This window comes from Talpa europaea (genome assembly GCF_964194135.1).
Source record: "Talpa europaea genome assembly, chromosome: 12".
NCBI lineage: Eukaryota > Metazoa > Chordata > Mammalia > Eulipotyphla > Talpidae > Talpa > Talpa europaea.
In genome coordinates, this window is record NC_140079.1 from 63,025,847 (window position 1) to 63,047,599 (window position 21,753).

The window sequence follows — 21,753 nt, forward strand, 5'->3', positions numbered from 1 at the left end:
TAGAAAGACTCACCTGTCTCGGCAAGCAGTTGGTGGGGTCTCACAGTAGGTCATGAGGCTTCTGGCCAATCTGTGCAGGTGCTGGTGGGATCTTGTTGGAGATCATGAGGCCAGGCTACTCTGGTACCTTTTTTGGCTCAGGTCTAGGGTCTCACCACTCTGTTTGGGTGCGTCCAAGATCTTGCAGATGGTTGCCAGGCCTCTGGCCAGTCTGGACTGTACCTGATATTTATTGACGTCTCTTAAAACTTAAAAATATTATTTCTGATGTAAGGAGAATCATGTTTTTCACTTCCCCTTCATGGAAAATGTGTAAACATTATTCTTACATTATTTTTTACCTCAAAGATCCTGTGAGGATTGAAGTTCATCTCCCCAGTGATATATAGGTTAACCCCACATATTCTGTGTAGAATCTCTCAGGTTTGTATAATTGTCATTTGGAATCACCAATACACTAAAAATGTACTTTTATACGTACAAGTTTAACTTTTCTTAATTAGCATCTTTTCAAGTTTAGGTATTTTCTCTCTGTGTTACAAGCTTCTGCCATCTAGATTGGCATTGACCTAAACTACACAGAAAACTCAGTAATCTTGGGGACTTTAGATCATTTCTGGAGTCCGAAGCCCCCTGCATGTACAACAAATCCATTTAAAGTAAAAGCACAGAGCGAACCACTAATAGGACTTTTTAACAATCAGTAATGTACACTTTGTACTTGTTTATGACATGAATTTATATTTCAGTATGTGTTGAAGTCCTGCAAATATCTGACACCACTAATTGTAAGGTAAGAAAAGAAAATATTCTTCCAGTTAGGCAAGGACTATAAAACACATCCAAATCTTGGAGATGTTAAGATATGTGAAAAATGGGTCTCAGAGTCCATGATAATTGAAGGACTATGGAAGTAATTGATAAGAATTCTGGTTGTTTCTCCTAAAATATAATTATTTTATTGTCTCAAGTTTCCTCATGTTTTTATACAAGTAGTATTCAACAAAGGGGCTGTTTTTAAGTGCCTGGGGTCCTGAAGTCAAACTGAAGTAACTGATTATTTCTGCAGGTGTCCAGAGGCAATACGCCATAATTTTAAAACTTATCCTTAACTTTGCAATATTTCTTTCTTGACACCTAGTCTAAAGAAGGGACTGAAAAGTTTTAGCTCAAACCTAGATGCTTTGAATATTGTGGGCATCTCTCTGAAGTGGAATTCAGCATTATTAACTAAATTACTCTTTAAGGGAGTGACCTTTTTCGTTTGTGGACCCATTTGATAATTTGTTCAAAGTTAAAGACTCATGCACATACATAAAACATTTTTATAATTGCTGGATATTCTAGTATTTGTGAAGCCTAAACATATGTTCATCCAAGGACTCCAAGCATATCTGTGAACCCTACTTAAGAGCCCGGTTATAACAGTTATGTATATAAAATTTAATAGTTCTATTCTTCATAGTATTTTTCAGTAGGTTTTCTTTTCTTCAATGAGTATGAATGATCCTTAACTTATACTGTTTACTTGATGAAGACCCTGAAAACCAAACCTTGAGAAAAGATTATGAAAAAACTTTCAAAAAGTACCAGGGGCTTGTGGTAAAACAGGAACAACTTTTACGAGGTATGAATTCCTAAGTAATGAGAAAAACACCAAGTGCTTACTCTAAATCTATTTTGTTCCATTCTTGTCATATCTGTAAAGCTAATTCCAGAATAATTGAAATTTCCATAAATTTTAATATGCTAAAAACTTTCTGTCTTTAGCATGGGTAATGTTTTAAATTTCACTCCATTGTTTTTACATCAAAAGGTTCTATTCAGCTATTAAATGTATTAGATTTGTAGTTTACTTACTAAAAATAGTCTTTTCTTAGGCTTATTGAGAGATGTAAAAGTTCACTAGTCTAGTTTCACAGTCATTTTGTAAGATGGAAAATCTTATGTAGTCGAGGGAGAATGATGTGGGACATTAAGTGTGTTCAGTTCCTGATTTGTTAATTTGGTTATTGATTTTCCCTCAACTTTATTGAGATATAATTGAAATATAACATTGTATAGGGTTAAGGTATACAATGTGATGATCGGATTCACTGTATATTCCAAAATGTTTACCACAGTAAAGTTAGTTAACACATCCTTCATCTCATAATTAGCACGATGATGATGATGATGTTGTTCTTGCTATGGTGATAGCATTTTAGATCTCTTGTAGCTATGTTTAAGTTTTGTATGAAGCATTCTTAAGTATAATTCCCATGCTATACATTAGACTCATACTCCCAGAACTTATTTATTTTGTGACAAAAGTTTTACTCTTTGACCAATGTCTAGCTACCTATTTCCTCCACCCCTTTGCCCCTGGTAACCATCAATTTATTTCTTTCTGTGAGTTCAGCACTTTTACCTTCCACATAATATGTGAGATCATACAGTGTTTGTTTTTTTCTGAATATGTATATATAATATTTCTCCCTTTTTATATAATAAACTATATTGCATATATGTATGTGTTTTATGTTAAGTATATATCAGCAGTGGAAATGTTTTTTAATTCATAATTATATAATTTCAAAATAATATATTATCTTTTTAGAACTACTTGTTACTTTGGTGAGAAAAATGATTTATTAAATTGTTGATTCAATATACCAGTCATTTAACTCCCATCTATTTTACCTTTCTAGTTGCTCTTTATTTGCTTCTGAATCTTGCTGAGGATACTCGTACAGAACTGAAGATGAGGAATAAGAACATAGTTCACATGCTGGTGAAAGCTCTTGATCGGGATAATTTTGAACTGCTTATTCTAGTTGTGTCATTCTTGAAGAAACTCAGTATTTTTATGGAGAATAAGAATGATATGGTAACTTAAATTTAAACAGTCTATGTTTGCCTTTTTCAAATTACAATATTTTGATAAAAATGTAAATATATTCTCTCCCTAATGAGATCTAAATGAAGATTTTATAATAACAACTCACTTAGATGATTTTTACTAAGAAATATATTTGATGAATAAACAACAATGGAAAAAAATTAACTGTGATCATTGAAGCTAGTGATAGAAGTACTTTTCTTTGTAAACATGATAAATATGGACTGGTCTCTGGAAATTGTAGGAGGTTAATGAATGATGAACACAGCTTGCTTAGAAAACTAAACTAGGAGAATAGGAGAATAAAAATTTGAAGTCTGAAGGTGGATTTGTATTCTCAAATGAAGAGCTTTAGCTAGGACTGTAGGATAGTCACAGAGTGTGAAAATCGGAAGGAAAACATTATTGATTTAGCATTTATAAATATTTTAGGTGTAATCACTGTCATGAAATGAAAGAAAACAGGCATATCCAGGGCTAAATTATTAATGTTATCTTTATGAGGTGAAAAATTACAATAAAGATGTAAAGCATAATATAAATAAATGCCTTTAAGGGGAGGAAAGAGCAAAAGGGCCTTTGGTGATGAATCATGGGTGATGTGGTGGTGGGAAAACTATAGGGACTGCTCCTGAGGGGAGAAACCAATTACTATACACAAATGAACAGAGACATAAGAACATTAATTAATTAATTTAAAAAATAAAAATAGTTTAGAGCTATAATAAAAGAAAAACAATCAAATTATTCATAACTCTTTGTTAGTGCTCAAAATGGAATTATGTAGAATTTCTCTCCTGTTAGCCATTGCTATGTAACTAAAAGACATGTTTTTATATACAAGATTTATCTGATTGATGTTAAGAAATGTGAATAGAGGGTTTACCAAGTAAGTTCTGCCCTCTCTGATTGTTTAGCTCTCTTGAAGCAATTTCGGTTTTCTAAAGTAGGAGTCAACAAAGTTTTTTGTAAATGGCAAACTAGTCAATATTTTTAGACCTCCCAGGTCATAGATTTCTTTTGCAGCTACTCAACTCTGTTGTTGTAGCATGATAGCAGCCATAGACAGTTTAAACAAATGAGAATGGCTATGTTCTAACAAAAGTTTATTTTTAGAAACTGAAGTTAGAATTTCATGTAATTTTCATGTGTCATGGAATGCTTTTCTTCATTTCATTTTTTCACCCATTTAAAAATGTAAATGTCAGAAAAACATTTTTAGCTTTTGGGTTTATGAAAACAGATGGCATGCCAGGTTATGTCCATTAGCCTTTATTTGCTGACCCCAATCCTAGAGTTTCAATTATTACTCATAGCACAACTTCTCTCCTCATTTTTCCAAATGTCTACTTACTATCATATCAAATAAACATGACAAAAATTAAAATAATTTTTTGCCTTCCTTGTTTTAGATATGTTTTTAATTTATAGATCCTAGTATGGTGTTACATTCACATTACTGACTGCAGAAGGGCACCTAACACTTTTCTCTTTTTTGAGATAGGCCTTCTTAGAAGGTTCACTCTTGTCTGGTGTTGGGGAACTTGAATTTCAGGAGTGCTCTTATTGTTCCCTAACTGATAAGTGCCACTCAGTGTGTCTAAACTACACAAGGAATGTGATTTATGCTAAGCACCCACTTTCCTTCTGGAGTCTGGATTTTTGATTTGTTCTAGGTAGAGGGTTCCTGTGTAACCAATTACCTCACATCCCCCCAAAAAAGAGTATTGCCTCTTAGTCTCAGTTTAATGCTGGATCATGTCCTACGTGACTCTGAGGAGGGGATTCTAGGAAGTTTACACCTAGTTTCCTCTGGATTATGCCTCCATGTGGCTTTTCCCCTTTTTGTTTTTATTTTGCATTCTTTCATTTTAATAAATCATATTCATGAATATGACTATATGCTGATTCTTGTGAATCCTCCTAACAAGTTTCTGAACCTGGTGACAGTCTTAGGTACTCAAAACACTTACCAAAACAAAAACCTGGAAGTCATCTGAAAGGCTACTTCACTTCTCTTTCAAATGCTTTGATATTACTGTTTAAACTCTCAAGTTTTTCTTTCCTCTTCAGCATCTTTGCCTTTTTCTTGAGTAAGACGCTAATCATCTTATCTGTTAATGCAATGTGTCCTTTAGTGTTTGCCCTCAACCTCTACCCATTCCAATCTGCCCTATACAATGCTCCTTATCATTTACTTGTATCTTTGTTTCTGTACATATATAGCTTTGTAATTCTAAAAATATTACCCTCTAAACTAAGCTCAGATCACTCAGTTGCCTTATAGAATAATATTAAACTTCTCAACAGAGCATTGAAAACTTTTTATGATCTATCTAATATCTGTGTTTAATAAGCTGCTAGCACTGCTTGACATACATTATTTATACTTTGGCCATACCAAAGCACTTGCAGTGCCCAGGAAAGTTCTCTTTTAAGTATGAGGTCCTGTCCACTGGCTTTTTCTTCTACCTGGATTGTCGTTCCCTTCCTTAACTACAGAGAAAATTCTTACTCATTTTTTAAAAACCTTTGTCCCTAACTTGAAATCTTTCCTGTTTTTCAAGGTAGTTTAGTAGTTTCCTCCCTGTTGCTTCCAGAGCACTTGGCATATTCCATTTTTGTCACAGTGCATTTTAAGTATTTATTTTATTTGTCTGCTCCTTTTAGACAGTGAAATTTTGAAGACCAAGATGAGATCTTGTTGGATTTAGCAGAGGGCCTGGCACTTAGTAACTGGTGTTAGTGTGTTATCAAGGACATAATTTAATTTATCTTCCAATTGATGCTATTAAGTGATGGAAGAGAGGAATGATAAGGGAATTAATATATTTCTCCAGCAATGTTTGATTTCAGAGTTTATGTATTAAAATGAGATTATAGAAATATATAATTTCTTTAAAATAAATTTCATAAGGATAAAGCTACAATGAAAAAATAATTATTGGTAATCATGTTGGGCTTATATAACAGACCTCATTTCATATTTCTTATCCATTTACATAGGTGGAAATGGATATTGTTGAAAAACTGGTAAAAATGATACCTTGTGAACATGAAGATCTGTTGAATATCACCCTCCGACTTTTACTAAATCTGTCTTTTGACACAGGACTGAGGAATAAAATGGTACAAGTTGGACTACTTCCCAAACTCACTGCACTCCTAGGTATGATTTTTAAAAATTAATGATAGTGTTGCTTGAACATTTCCAACATTATTGAAAAATTGAGCTCTGTGTTGAAAAATCTGCTGAACAGAAGCATTCTATATATGTTCTTTGGGAACTAAATAATAAAATGAAGCAGAATGAATGAAAAATGACCTGTGCCAGAATTTTCATGGTGCTATATGGAATGAAAGGGACTAGAAACTTTTAACTCTTCATTTACCCTTACTGAACCAAGGTAAAAGTTTATAAGTGCTACGTGGGAAGTAAGAAGGAAAAAATATTTTCTCTTCAGCATTTTTTTAAAAAGTAGATTATCATATAAGTTCTTATGCTGCCATACTTTTTATAATTTTTTTAAAGATTTTTATTTATTTATGCATACAAGAACTGGGGTATAGGCCAGAGGTGTGGAGGGTGGGGTGAGAGGATTCACCAGAGACGGAGTGGGGAGAAAAACAGGCGATTCTATTAAAAAACACCGCTGAGGGGAGCAGTGAGCCAGACAGGAGAAATCTGCCTAGGATCGAATTCATGAGTCAGTGGCTGGCGACAGTGACTAGCAATAGCCACCAGTGAGGCCCAGCTACTACCATAGTTTTTAAATACTGCTTACAAATACATAAGTTCATAAACTTTCTGTCATTAAGTTTAAAGAAACACTTTTTATATAGCATTAATTAGAAAATATTGTATTGAAGGATTCTGCTTATACTTATTTTCTTTAAGCTGTTACCAAGATAATCTGTATAGCAAGGGGAGATTCACGAGTTAATTCTTCTCAGTTCATGATGCTTCTTATATGTAATGCTTCTTAGTAAATTACGGACATGTTGTGGTAAAATACATTTGAAGAGGTGAGAACCTAACCTCTTAAAACACATACAGTGTTGTAAACCAGCACTACTTTAATTAACATAATAAAATTAAACCCCTTTTCAATGTCTGTTCTTACAGCCATCTGCCAACAGTGTATGCTTTATATTATGTCCATTCTGGACTCCTTACTGTTCCCTAAACAAGCTCCTTTATGCCTCAATACCTGACTATCTGCTTTTTTCCTCTACCTGCAATACCATTGCCTTTTTAACCAGAAAGCAAATTCTTACTGTGTTATTTTGTTTCAGTGCTGCAGTTTGATTCTTTTTTTGTAGATTTCTCCATATATTCAATAATTTTCAACACTTACCAATAGTAGTTGAATAGTAGTGGAATGATTTGTTTGTTAATTGAGGTAACACTGGTTTATAACACTGTTGGATTAAGAGGTATAGGTTTGGTGTGAAATGATTTATAGTTAAGTTTATTCTTAACTATCAAATATCTATGAATCCAATCTCATCATATTAGTTAACATTTATTGGATGTTTACTCTTTGAGTCATTGTGTTATGCACATTACCTTGTTGAATCCCCATTTAAGATCTTTACTTGGAATTATACAAGTTGATAAAAGGTAGAGCTCATATTCAAACTCAGGTTTATCTGCTTCCAAAGTTTGATTTATTAACTATTATCTGATTAAATAAACTTGATAGAACTATAATTTAAAAATCCAGTTCTCCTGCATCCTTCAAAATAAGTTCCTAAGGAAAGTTAATTCTTTTCTCAAAATAGAAAAACCTTTAGTTTATTGGTCAGTCCAGGAATATTTGGTCCTTTGGCCAGACTATAAATATTGAACAGGACTTTTATTGACATTTTAGAAAATACCTTATTGAGTATCTTTCAAAAATTGCTTTTGGAGAACCAAAATAATACAAACATTTATTAAGAGAACAAGAGGAAACTTTAAAATTGATGGACTTTGAATTTATTTGTTTATTATGTGTTTAAGTATCAAACATTAGGTGAGATTTTTGGTATGTGAAGATTAAGCATAACATGATACTGTATAGCAAATACTACTGTATATAGGAAATCTAGCAACTGTAGTTGTACAGAATACATCGACTAAAAGCCAAAATTCTGAAATTAGATTCCTCGACTTAATTATTGGTTTCTCCACTACTAGCTATGTGATACTTGCGAATTATTCACCTGTATATCAGTTTTCCCATTTCTGATATGTAGATAATAATGGCACATGTTGATAGGAAAGCATTAAGTGAGATAAGGAAGTAAGTACTAGGAAATTGTGTGAAATAACAGAACACAAACAATAGATGGCTCTCCATTAAAGAGGTCTTTTTGAAAATTTTTCTAGACTTATACCAGTAAGAGTGTTTAATCATTTTATATCAGTCTTTTAAAATTTTATTGCTTTTGGGTATTCTCTTAAATTTGCTTTAAATATATGAGTATAATTTAAAAATTTTTAGTTGTTGAGAAACAGTCTAGTGTAGTGGTTGAAATCCTGGAATGTGGAACAAGAGATTGTAGGTTCAAGTGTTATATGGGTATTATCTATTTATGTTTCTATTATCATTAATTTGTCATTCTGAAGATAAATTATTTCATAGGACTGTAAATATATTTACTATGCTCAAGTATTGTCTCTGCTAAGTGACTCCAAAATAATATTTATTTTTAATTTTTGTATATAGTTTTTCTGTTTTCCCTTCTTGTCCTTGACTGTCACTTCTCATTTCTTCTGCACTAGCAGCAATTCTATAGCAGCAATTTTCTTCTCCTTTAATGATATATTTCTATTCTCCTGTGGTCTTGGAAACTGACAACTGAACTTACTTGAAGTGTATATTTTTTAAAAAATGAATTCCAGTGAATGCCTTAAGGCTTCTCGTCTTATTAACATTCTTTAAGCTTTATTGCATGGATGTTGTAACACTTGTTTTAACTGTGTAGAAATCTACTTTGATTGTGCTTTCTGCTATTTTCAAGAAATTTCACTTAGGTTATAAATGATTTCTAAAATCATTATCTTTTTGTCAATGTCTGTGTTGCTTGTGTGAAAAATTAAATCATAAACTCCAACACAATAAGATTCTCAATTGAGTAATTCAGTAATTATTTAATATTGTTGTCTACTACAATTATAAAGAAATTTTAGTAAGGAAATATTATAGGGGGCATTGGTCTTACTTTAATGGATAGGAAATAATTCATCTAAAACAGTGACTTTCAAGCATTTTTACCCCAATCTGTAGTAGGACATACTACAGATTTACATTATAATCCTGTACTCACATGTATATGTGTCATGTAATGTTGCATATCCATATTATGTATTAGTGTGTGTTACCTTTTTGTGTATATTAGTATGTATTACTTTTATTTATAATATATACTATACATTCTGCTTAACATATTTCTTAATTGTCCACAAAGTAGTAGTATCAATTCTTTGTAAATTCATTATTTCTATTTTAAAATTCCAACTGTAGCATAATAATTGATTTTTATATCTTCTGATTAATTTGATTTTCAGTTGGAAAACATTGACAGGTAGGGACCCTGATTGATTAGACTTTTTTCCCTTTAAACTATCAGAAATTGTATCTGCTGGATTTTTAATGTATGAAACAGTAGGTAATTGTTATTCTAGGTTATTCTTTAGTAAATACTTGGAATGATAATATGGAATTGAAAAATTTTAAGTGAAAACTTCTGTAAGTTGGCTATTTAAATTATTTGAAGGAGCATTTTCTTCACTGTAGTCATGGAGAACAAATTAAAAAACCATGCAGTAGCACATGAATGATTAGTTTGCTGTTTTCATTATAAATTAATTAATTTTTTATGTTCAAGTTTATAGATTACTCTGAATTAAAGAATTACTTATTTTTTTTTCAAAAAGGTGCAGAAATGAAAAGTACTTCTGTAGGAATGTACATGTGGTAGAACTTTTCAGAAGTGATTTTTAAGGATGCTGTTTCTACTGTTTCAAGTGCTATCACATTTTAAGTAGGTTTTCTTTATTATTATTTGAGGAACCTATAACTGAAAAATCTTTTTATCCTTAAGAATGTACTATTTTAACTAGATTACAATGAATTATGAATCTTTCAGGCTCTAATAAAGCTGTGCTATATGAACATTTAATTCCCTTTTCATATATTCTGAAACATTTAACTAGTATATTGCGACCCCTGCTGTTGTGAGAATTCACAAATAGCTGAAATGTACACATATATAGTATGTATTTATTATATATTTTATATATTTATATACCTTTTATGTTTATATATTATATATAATTGAGTAAGGTTTTATGACTTGAATATTATTAAAGCCAGAGGAAAAGTTGTATTAAACAGTTTTTTTGCCATGTGTGGCACTGTGAGTGAACCAATAGAGCCGAATTCAATAGAATCAAAAATTGTTGTAAGATTGTTTTATCATGTGAAAAATCTTATTCAGGAATTTTAAATTTAGCTTTTTCCTTTGCTATCGGAGATGCATAAAGGCATTATTAAAAAATTATAAATCATTTAAAATTTTCATTCTCCATTTAATCTGCAATTTATTTCTTTGGATAGTTTTTATCTTTTCCTAGTCATAGAGATCCCTCAAAATGTTTTAAAATTTTTATTTGGTTCCATGGAAAACCTAATATCTAAACATTCCTTATATACCACCAAGCTTATTTGTTATTTTTCCTGAAATACAATGAAACATTCATTTTTTATGTTATTTTACTAAGATTTCTAAATTTAAGTCTGCTAAATTCAGTGTCAATTATATCTCTTTTTAATTCTTTTTATCCCTGTATTCAACATATGCTATCTTATGCCTAGTAACAGAATTACTAAGCATAAGATGTGGGAGACCTATTATAGCCAATGGTTTCAGAAAATGTGATTATAAGCATGTTAGTTATACCTATAAAACTTGGCTTTACTTACCTATTTGCTAGACTATTCAGGGTTTTTTTAATGATATTGAGTTAACTTTCTAAAAATATTTGAAGATTTTTTTTTTGGCTCATGTAAGAATCTGATCATTAAAAAATGTATTCTATCACAAATCCTTAAGCCATTTGACCTTGATGTGTCTCAAGAGTATTTCTTTATGTCAGAAGATCTTGGGTTGGGAGATTGTATGGAAATTCCTTGTCATAGTGTATTCTTTAGTTCCCTGGAGAATGTGCTGATAGTGTTTCAACAGTTTCAACTGAAAAGCCAGATTTTCTTAGATTTTTGTCTGATGCACCAGGAAAATAATATTTTGTACCTTTCAGTTGCTTAGGCTTAGATAGTTCACAAGCTAATGTGAAATGTGCTTGAGGAGGATGTTAACTCAGAAGCAAACATAAATACTCAATTAAGATGTATTCTTTGGTAAGCCTAGTTCATCATGACATTCATTCATTGCATAAAAGCTGAAATGTCACATAATAGCAACATGTTATAGAATTCACACTTTAAAAAAAAACGGATAGATTTAATTGGGTGAAATTCTTGGGCAGTTTTGAGTTTATTTTCATTGCTTTTATTTTTCCTTTGTGAATGATATTGCTATACTATTTTAAAAATTTTTAATTTTCTTACATCCTTATTCATTTTTGACAATATAGGATTTGTCCCCTCAGGTGTGGTCACCATATTTTTCCATCACCATAGTCTCTGTGCTCTTCCCTACCCTAAACTCACCATCTGCCTCCCCCCCTAGATGTCTCAGTTCTGTAGTCAGCTTTTAAGGTTTGTCTTTGTCTGACCCTTAGCTTTCTCTATAGTCCACATATAAGTGAAACCATTCAGTATTTATCTTTCTCCTTCTGGCTTACTTCACTTAGCATAATCTTTTCCAGCTACAAAGTTGCCGCAAATAGCATGAGTTCTTTTTTGGTTTTTTTTTTTTTTTTTTTTTTTTTTTTTTAGTAGCTGAGTAGTATATATATCACATCTTCTTGATCCATTCATCTGTCTTGGGGCATTTAGGTTGTTTCCATATCTTAGCTATTACAAATAGTGCTGCAGTAAACATAGGAGTGCAGATTTCCTTTCAAATTAGTGCTTTTGTGTCCTTTGGGTAGATTCTTAGGAGTAGAATTTCTAGGTCATATGGCAGATCCATTTTGAGTGTTTTGAGAAACCTCCACGCAGCTTTCCATAGTGTCTGGACCAATCTACATTCCCACCAACAGTGTAAGAAAGTTCTTTTTCTCAACACTTCTTCTGGTTAGACATTTAGTTAAATTTCTTCCCTCACCCTTTGGAAATTTCAATCTTCAACCACTCACATTATAGAATCATTTTTAATAATTTCTTTGGTATGTTGTAAAGAGAGTAGGGGACATATGACTTAATATAGGAGGAACAGCTCAAAGACGCTAAGCACTAAGAAACAGCAGCATTTGTTCAATTCTAGCTATTTATCTAATACTAGATATTTAATGCTGCCTAGCAATCATACTACATTTTCCTTCTTCCATTCTCCTAGGGGAGAATTTCATTCCTCTACTTTCTCTTTATAAATCCAACACCTCATTTTTATCCCTCACTCAGCCTTTCATTGTTTCACTGACAAAGTAGAAGCAGTGAGATAAGAACTCGCATGACCCCCTATTGCCACAATTACCCTTCTACCTGCATCTGTGTCTGTACTGTCTTCTCTCCCACTATTATAGATGTTGATCTATTTTTTGCCTCCCCCATCCATTTTGTCATCTTAAACTCTCATTAGTTTAGCCATTACTTGTCTTGGTATAGATCTTACTCTATTTAGTATTCAGGTGTTCTTTTAGCCTCACAGACTTGTATATTTAGTTCTTTCCCCAGATTTTGGAAGTTTTCCTCTGTCCTCTGTTGTTTCTTAGATTAAATTCTCAGCTCTTCCCACCTTCCCTTTTGGGACACTTATTATCTGTTGTCTTTCCTAATGGGATGAGATAGTTCTCAAAGTGTACCTTCATTTTATTCTATTTTACTTTATATTTCTCTTTCTTTTTTCACCTCATTCCTTTGTGCATTACTATCTTCAAAGTCACTGATTCAGTCCTTTAGTCTGCATCCATAACTTTCTTTAACTTTTTTAATCTCATCTATTGAGTACCATTAATGCTGAACCTATTGTTTTCTTCAAAGATTCAGTTCATTAATTTTATCTCAGATTATTTGTTTACTGAATTTTGCTGTATATCTGATTAGCTTTTCTAGTTCTTATATGGCTTTGATTTGAGCTTCTGTGGTTTCTTCTATCTCTTTGATTTTTTCTGTTATATCAATTTGGAAATCCCTATCTGATAGGGAGATAAATCTTCCCTCTTTTTATGTTTGCAATCTGGAGAGTTGTTCTCTCCTGAGATGTCATGTTCCCTTGAGGTCTCAAAATGCCATGTGTTGTGTTTTTTGTTTTGTTTTATTTTGGTCTGTCCATTATGCTGCTTTAGATTTCCTTATTGTAAATAAAAAAAAAAAGTCTATAGTAGTAACTTAGAAACTTGAACTATTTTTCCTATAGGTGGTGGTGTGACTTTATTTCATTTGATTTTAGTTTTCGTGGCCTTTGCTGACTTCTGTGGGTACTGCAGTTGCTTTGTCAAGGGTAAGGGTACAGGCCTGGAGTGCCCAGACACTAGAACAAATTTGGATGAATGGGTGTGGGTCTGGCTTATATTTGTGAAACTGCTAATATCCCTCCTCTCTGGAGTCTTATATCTGAGACTCTGCAGTCTGTGCTCTGTCAGTTCACTGCATGAAGTCAGTATCATTGTGGGGGAAGTAGAATCCAGTGCACTCTCTTCCTTTTTACATAGACTCAGTCTATGAGAAGCAACCCAGTTCTTCTGCATGTATTTCTCCTTTGTTAGGGATGTGTGCCTTGACACTATTTAGCTGTCCTCTCCATAGTGTTCCTGGTTGAGCTGACAACACTGCCATTTTTATCTCCCTCCCTAGACTGCCTCTTGGCATTTTTCTCCACCCACCTGTTCAATGAAATGTGACTCTCTTCTCTTTCACATCTGTGTTGATTCTGATGTTCAAGGAGTATTCCAGTTTTGCTCCAAAATATGGTACTCTCTGGGTGGAATGTCCCTTTGTATAACTGTTAGATGAACCTCGAGAATGAAGCAAGGAATCCTATTGCCATCTTGATCTGCAACTTTCAAATCACAAGTGTTCTTAATGGCATTTAGAATGGTGAATCCTTTCTAGAAGGTTTTCAATTTACTTTTCCCAGATCTATGAGAGGAATTACTGCCTATAGCAGCTGTAGCCTTACAAATGTGTTTCTTAAATAATAAGACTTGAAAGTTAAAATTACTTCTTGATTCATTCATGGGCTGCAGGATAGATGCTGTATTAGCAGGCATGAAAACATTAATCTCTTTGTACATCTCCAATAGAGCTCTTGAGTGACCAGGTGCATTATCAATGGGCAATAATACTTTGAAAGAAACATTTTTTTCTGAGCAATAAATCTGAAAAGTGGGCTTAAAATATTCAGTAAGCCATATTGCAAACAGATGTGCTATCATCCAGGCTTTATATTCCATATACAGAGCACAGGTAGAGTGCATTTAGCATAATTCTTAAGGATCTTAGGATTTTCAGGATAGTAAATGAGCAATGGCTTAAACTTGAAGTCACCAATGGCATAAACCCCTAACAAGAGTCAGCTTGTATTTTGAAGCCACTCATTGACTTCTTTGGATATGAAAGTCCTAAATGGCATCTTCTTCCAAAATTATTTTATCTACACTGAAAATCTGTTGTTTAGTGTAGCTACCTTCATCAAGGATCTTAGCTAGATCTTCTGGATAATTTGCTACAGCTTCTATATCAGTGCTCACTACTTCACTTCATACTTTTATGTTATAGAGATGATGTCTTTCCTTAAACCTCATGAACCAACCCCTGCTAGCTTCAAATTTTTCCTCTGCAGTTTCCTTATTGCTCTCAGCTTTCATAAACTGAAGATAATTATCTGTGGAGCAGTGAGAACACATACATTTATTGATTAGGTTTACTCTTTTATATGGATGCAATTCATGGTGCTCCAAAGCAATTATAATACTAATATCAAAGATCACTGATCACAGATATAGTAACAATGAAAAAGTTTGCACTATTGTAAGACTTATAAAACTATGACACAGAGACACAAAGTGAGCACATGCTGTTGGAAAAATGTTACCCCATAGACTTGCTCAACACAATGCTGCCACAAAACTTCAGTTTGTTAAAAACATTATGTGAAGCACAGTAAATCAGAGAGCAATAAAACGAGGTGTGCATATGTATCTCTTACTATTCTCTTTTGTTTTTTTCTGCTAAGGCACTTGGCCTCGCTGTTCCTTGAAACCAACAGGCATAATCTTGCCTCAGGACCTTTGTACTTCCTATTTCTTCTACCTATAATGTCCTTTCTTAGTTTTTGGCATGGTTCATTCTCTCCCTCCTCTGCTTTGCTTTCCAGTTACCCCATTAAAATTTCAGTCTCTGGTTCATGATGCTTTCTTCTCTTTCCCTTTATTGCACTTAATAGCTGCATAATAATAATAATCTTTTGTCTAATTTTCTTGTTTATTGTCTGCAGCATCCACTCAACGTCACATCTGCCCTCCCTTCTGCCCCCCAGGTCCCAGAGACTGTAGAATTCCATGAAAATATGGAGTTATATCAATTTTATTCACTGTGTATTCCAAGTGCCTGGAACAATGCCTCGTACATTGTAGATTCTCAGTATTTGGTGTGTGGTGGATGGGTTAGTGTATGAGAGGAAAATATCAAAAGAGCTAAGCTCAAGTCTTTGATTTCCCTTCATTCTATTAGCTGAGCAACTTCAGGTAAGTCAGTGGAGCCTCTTGTCTTATTTAGCAAATAAGAATAAAAATAGAAAGTATCTCATAGGATTGTTGTGCAAATAAGTAGAAGGAATAAATACATACTTATTTCCTGATTGGAAAACCCTTTTCAAATGGTAGTTATGCTGAAGAATAGGAAGGGTATGAGGGGACTACTGGTTGATGGATGAAAAAGACCAACAGCAAGGAAAAAAAGTCTCGCTTCACAGCTGTGATTATTTCTTAGGCCTAGTTATAGGAGGATTGTTTTAAACTTTGAAATAGCACTTTAGTTTAATTTAGATTATCTGATACAGTTTTGTTACGCAAACATACTTTCAAATTTAGGACAGGAGGCTTCTGATACAGTGATACTCCAAAGTGTGGTCCACAGACCAGTTCACATATATAAACTGTTACTGGTTTGTAACGAGTAATTCTAGAAATTGAATATAAGAATTTATATACTTAAAGCGATTTGATCAAATATGTCTGCTGAATGTAATCTCAGTTTTCAACTTCTGTCTTGCATATCTTTTGTCTACATTTTTAGTATACTTTACATTTGGAAGGAAAATCAAAGCCTGGCACTTTACCACAGGTAGTTTGAGAAGTATTTTTCAGATAGATCAAACAACAGGTTTAGCTCTAGAATAGCAAACTGTTTGTTGTTTTAAAGTATTCAAAAATTCGTATAATGTTGAACCATGCATCACAAATTACCCTGCCTTGGGTTGCTTTTTTTACTCATTTATGAGAAAAGATGAGAATGCTTCCTAAAACATTAAGGACTTAATAGTTTTACCTAGAGATGTTCTAAGCTTTTCAGGATTTATAGTGTTAGTAATAGCTGCAGATCAAAATTATAGTCAATAAATATTCATAAAGTGCTTATCTTATATTAAGCCTTTTAACATATAAAAGAATCTGTGTGCAAGTTAGCTAAAAAATTAACAAGCTCAAACATCTTAAAGTTTTCTTTTATTCACCAGAGCCACATTGGTCAGTGATACACATATAATATAACTTGAACACTGCTAGTATGAAAGTTTGATCCATTAACTGAAATCTTGATCTAAATTCTTATCTACATAAATTTTTGATTCTTCTAAATTTGAGGGCTGTAAATCTATGCTTGTTTGCATGGCTGATTTGTGCTGAAACAAATATTGTTTGTTATGGCAGGAAAATTAGAATTCCTAGATTCAATAGCACATTTGCATGCCTGTTTCACAGTTCCATGTGAATAATTTCAAAATGGATTAGAGTTTGTCAGAGTAATGTTAGACTAGTCTGTTCACTGGAAGAAAAGTTAGATTCTAAGGTGTTTCAAATTGATAAAAATGTTTCTACATTCTGTGAGTAAATCCAAAATGATTTGAGAGTAAGAATTGCACCTGATTATTATGAACTAGATTACATTAGGTAACCTGGGCTTCAGGGCATTTTCCAAGACTCTACAAAGATTTTATCAGCATGTAGGGAGTCAGACCAGGTCAAGAGTTAAGTGACAAATGTTTGATTTCTTCCGGTTAAGACAAGTCTGATTTCCTTTATTGTTAGAGATTGCTAGAGCAGTTACTATTGGGCTCTAAACTATGATCACCTAAAAATTGAAGGTTATTTTCTTTGACCATTCTGTCATATGTCTTTAAAAGAAAATTGAAGAAGTTTGGAACACCTTTGAAATTCCCCCATGTTAAATTTGTTTTTTTCATTACTAATATGACAGGATTTTCATCATAAAATGAAGAAATAAAGCTGTCTTTATTATGTAAAGAGAGCAGTATTTCATCAGTGACCTTTTCTGACTTGTTTATTAAAATCTGGAAACTGTCAGATTAAATGATTTCAAATTAGAAGGTGTTTTCCATTTTTTAAACTAGATTGCCTTTCTGATGGTTTCTTATGAAACCAAAGGAAGATTAAAAAAAAAAAATTTCATTTGACCTGTTTGTTACAAAACTGTAATGGAATTTAACACGTTTCAGAACATAGCTCCTCATAGACTACCACACTGTTATTCCATTTTAATAGGCCTCATTTATCCTATAAATAAACCTACATTTTCTTACCTGATCAAGTAAGCAAACAATAGAGGTCAGATGTGGCAAACACTTTAACAGAAAGCACATGTCCTGCCGTCAGGGTGAGGTAAAATCATATCAAGATTGCTTGAAGTTATTAATGGCAGTAAAATTTATGCTTCCTCCTGTTTTCCCAATTAAATCAAGAAGCCTTTTTTCTTAAGATTCTTCTGTCACCAGCTGGTTCCAATACGCTTTGTGTGAATATTGCCTGGGGTGTCTCCATTTCTAGATGGTAAAAGCTGACCAAAGCACATTAAGTCAATGATTTGGACCTGTAGGCTAGAAAGCAGCCATTGTTAAGGGCTTTATTTTGGTCCTTATCATTTGTACCACAAATATGCATATTTTGTAAGGGTGCATTGTAAGTAAGTTGTTGTATGCTCTGGATGTAATAAAAGAATACAACAGACAAGGAAATAAAACAATTGAAAACATGTTGGAAAATAAGCTACATAGCAAAATGTACAGTTGTACATGCTAAAAAAAGAATGAAAGTGCTCCAAAGGTCTTGAATTTTAGAATACTTATTTAGCGAATGCCTCTTACTATGACATTTATTTAGCATAATTTAAGTTTACAACTTTAGTTACTTATAGTATTTAAATTAAATAATTGGACACAAAAGTCATTTATACATGAATGGTTGTATTACACAATTATTGTTACACTACTTTTAATTATGATCATTGTAACTTATAAATTCATTTTTCCTCTTCAACTCATGGTTAAAAACTCTTATTTACTCATTTCAAATTTTTACTGGATGTCACTGAACAGATCTAACATAAAACAGGAGACTAGCCAATGTAGTTGCAATCTTAAAAACTGGTATCCTTAAATTCAGGATGTAACTAAGTCTGTCTAACCAGTGGGTATGTATCTTCAATATGTGCTGTACTAAGTTAAACAAAAAATTATGTGGAAGCATGCAGCAAAGATGTTCCAGTATGACTTCTGTGTATTTCTAGTATATTTCAATATAGTCAGTATTATATATTTAATAATGGTTGCAATTATCTTTGAAGAGATGTTTTTGCCTATGGCATTTTCATTATATTGATAGAGCTTTAAAGGCTCTAACTATAAAATTTTTAAAGACACTCGTGATTTTAAAGTTTGTTATATTCATATACCCTTTAGGTGATCTCATTGCTACTCTGTTCTAATGTAGGTGTGCTTATATTTCCACTTCTCTTATCTTTTCATGGAGCCTTTATGACTTCAAAGGGAGTTTTGTACTTTGAATGAAGACATGGAGTGTAGAAGGGAATGAGAATCTGGCTAATAATGTGGCCCATAACTTGTGTTCTCACTCTGATTTTACAAAGTGTTGGGCTGGGTCTACTGCAGAAGCGGAAATTTGGCTTTGAGTTCTGGTGCTCAGAACCCATATTTCTTCTTGACTGAAATGTGAATGGAAAATCCCAAGTGTCTTACAAAATTAGTAGCTAAATGGTGTTTTTGCTAATCACTTCAGAGATGAAAAACTGAAGACATTTTAAAATTCGAAACCTATCAGCATGTTTGCCCTTTAATTGGCAGAACATCGATACTGAGAACAGCCCAGAGAGCTGATTTTTTTTTCCTCCTTCAGCTGCTCCAGCTGAACTACAGCTGCAAATATCTTTAAAAAAGGAAGAAAAAAACTCTTGAATGTAGTTTATAAGTGTAATAGTTCCCACAAAATCAGTTACTGAATTTAATGACCAGTTTGTTAAGGTATTAACTGCTCTCAGCTGGGAATGACCAATTTTTTTAGAGAATGACTGCACAATTGCTAAGATAATTCAGTAACACTTGCAAATAATGATCCAGCTAATTAACGATGAATTCCTGTGGAAATCCTATCGAAGTACTTATGACCTCTGCATTTAATAGCCAGTGAGTTCATCATGATTCATGTTTATTACCATAAATACCAAAGGAATAATAATGACTAGGTCATTTTTCTCTATACTAGCCTTATTACTTGCACAGATTTGACTAATCCACCTCTAGTCATTAAGGACCTAGTTCTCAAAATATTCATTCTTTTCACTGCTGTGCTCAAAATTCACAGAGCCTTTGGTGCTATGCCAGCATACTGACTGTTGGCAACCTATTTTTACATAGGATACCTTTAGGGAATAATTGATGTCTGTAAGCCTTAAAGGAGCCCTTTTGAAATGCCTGCGATTTATAGGATGTGAAGGAAAAGTAGCTGTTTAGGTGGAGTTTATGGTTCTTAGTCATGAATTCTTAAGGGAAAATCATTCTCCCCTGGTCTTAAATTAATTTAGAATGTAAAAAAAAAATTCTTTTTTTTCTTGAGATTTATTTATAAGAATTCATATCCTTTCTTCCAATGAATGAGATAGACTATCAGCTTGTAATAAGAATAAGCTCTTAATTTTACTTGGACCATTTAATCTCTCATAATGACTGTTTACTGCTGATCTTCAAATTAGCCTTTAAGTCATAATCATAAATTTTGGCTGCAAGAAAGACTCTACTTTCTGTGTGCAGCAGTGTTTGAGAGATGAATTCAAGTTATTTGTAGACATCTTCCACTCCAGGTCTTCACTTTTGTTCTAAAATATTTTGTCCTTTTGTGGTAGCTCTCAGATATCTGTTTGATGCCATAAAGTTATAAGGATGTATTTCTAATCATTTATGTAATCATTTTTGATCCGTGAATAAGATATTTGTGGTTTATATATTACAGTCTTCACGAAAAAAGAAATATGTCATTTGTACAATAACATGAATTAGAAGATACCAACAAGGTAATATGGGTAATAAGACCATGTATAAAATTTCTTTTTTTCTGAGTAAGAAGGCAAGTGTCAGTTAATATTTTTGTTCATTCTCTAAATAAAAACAAAAAAGGAAAGTAAATTGTATAGATATTTGTAAAATAAATTGGTTGAATTCCAAGGAACCTTTACTGAAGCACAAACTAGTAGACATATCAGCAACTTTAGTTAGATAGACCTCTGAGTACAATATTGTGGTCCCTTGGATATGTCATCACTTTCTTCCACATTTTTCTAAAGAAAATAAAAACCTCCACTATAGCACTAGTCATATTCCAGTTACATTTGTTCAGTTGTGCTCAGCCTGAGCAAGGGGGGAAAATACAGTATTTGGTTTTATTTGCTTGGGCATGCTGGTTAAAGGTGAATGAAGTAACATAGCTAATTGTGAAGTTTGTCTTCAGTATTCTCAGACTTGTCTGTGTTATTTCATCTTCTTGGTAGCACTTATCCTCCATGGCCACACCCCATTCTAAAAATTAAGTTCCATTACAGACAAGGAAGCATAAAAGAAGAAAGAGAGATTCATTGTGAGTTTGTAATGGTAGAGAGGGTCATCTTCTCAAGTTCTATTTTTTTAAAGATTTATTTATTTATGCATACAAGAACTGGGGTACAGGCCAGAGGTTGGGGGGGTGGAGAGGATTCACCAGAGACAGAGTGGGGAACAGAACAGGCAGATTGACTGAAATACACTGCTGAGGGGAGCAGCAGGCGAAAGGAGAGGTCTGCTGCGCCCTGTGGGTAGCTCCCTAGCCAGGGATCGAACTCATGCTGCAGTGGCTGTGGATAGCTTCATAGGCTGCGTCTTAACCTCTTGCGCCACCAGGGAGGCCCTGAAGTTCTATTTTTATTAAGAAATTTATTATTCTGTGAGAATGAGAAATGAAGAGTCCTTAACAGATATAGGTCACTGACTAGAGTCTTGTAATATGAATTCATTTTGCTAAGTCCATACCTTGGGAATAGCAGAGCTTTATAGGAAAGTGACTAGGTAAAAGGTTCATGTTCAAAAGCCACATGTTCAAAATAAACCTCTGAATCCTCTTTGACTCATCTCAGAGAAAGTTTATCTGCCTTTTAAACCTACTTTACGTCTAATATGAGGATAGAAAAACACATAGACATCAT

The 21,753-nt window shown here is 33.1% G+C and overlaps 1 protein-coding gene across 4 annotated transcripts in view; it reads left to right on the forward strand.

Moving 5' to 3' along the window:
- Positions 1-21,753, forward strand: part of KIFAP3 (kinesin associated protein 3) — a gene marked incomplete at both ends in the record, with an annotated part of 134,458 nt that overhangs the window by 31,929 nt on the left and 80,776 nt on the right. For all 4 annotated transcript variants that reach the window (XM_084250609.1, XM_084250610.1, XM_084250612.1 and 1 more), the window contains 3 exons: positions 1,529-1,627; positions 2,691-2,869; positions 5,888-6,050. In XM_084250609.1, coding sequence (XP_084106735.1) covers positions 1,529-1,627; positions 2,691-2,869; positions 5,888-6,050 — 441 coding nt within the window. The remainder of the gene's footprint in view (positions 1-1,528; positions 1,628-2,690; positions 2,870-5,887; positions 6,051-21,753) is intronic.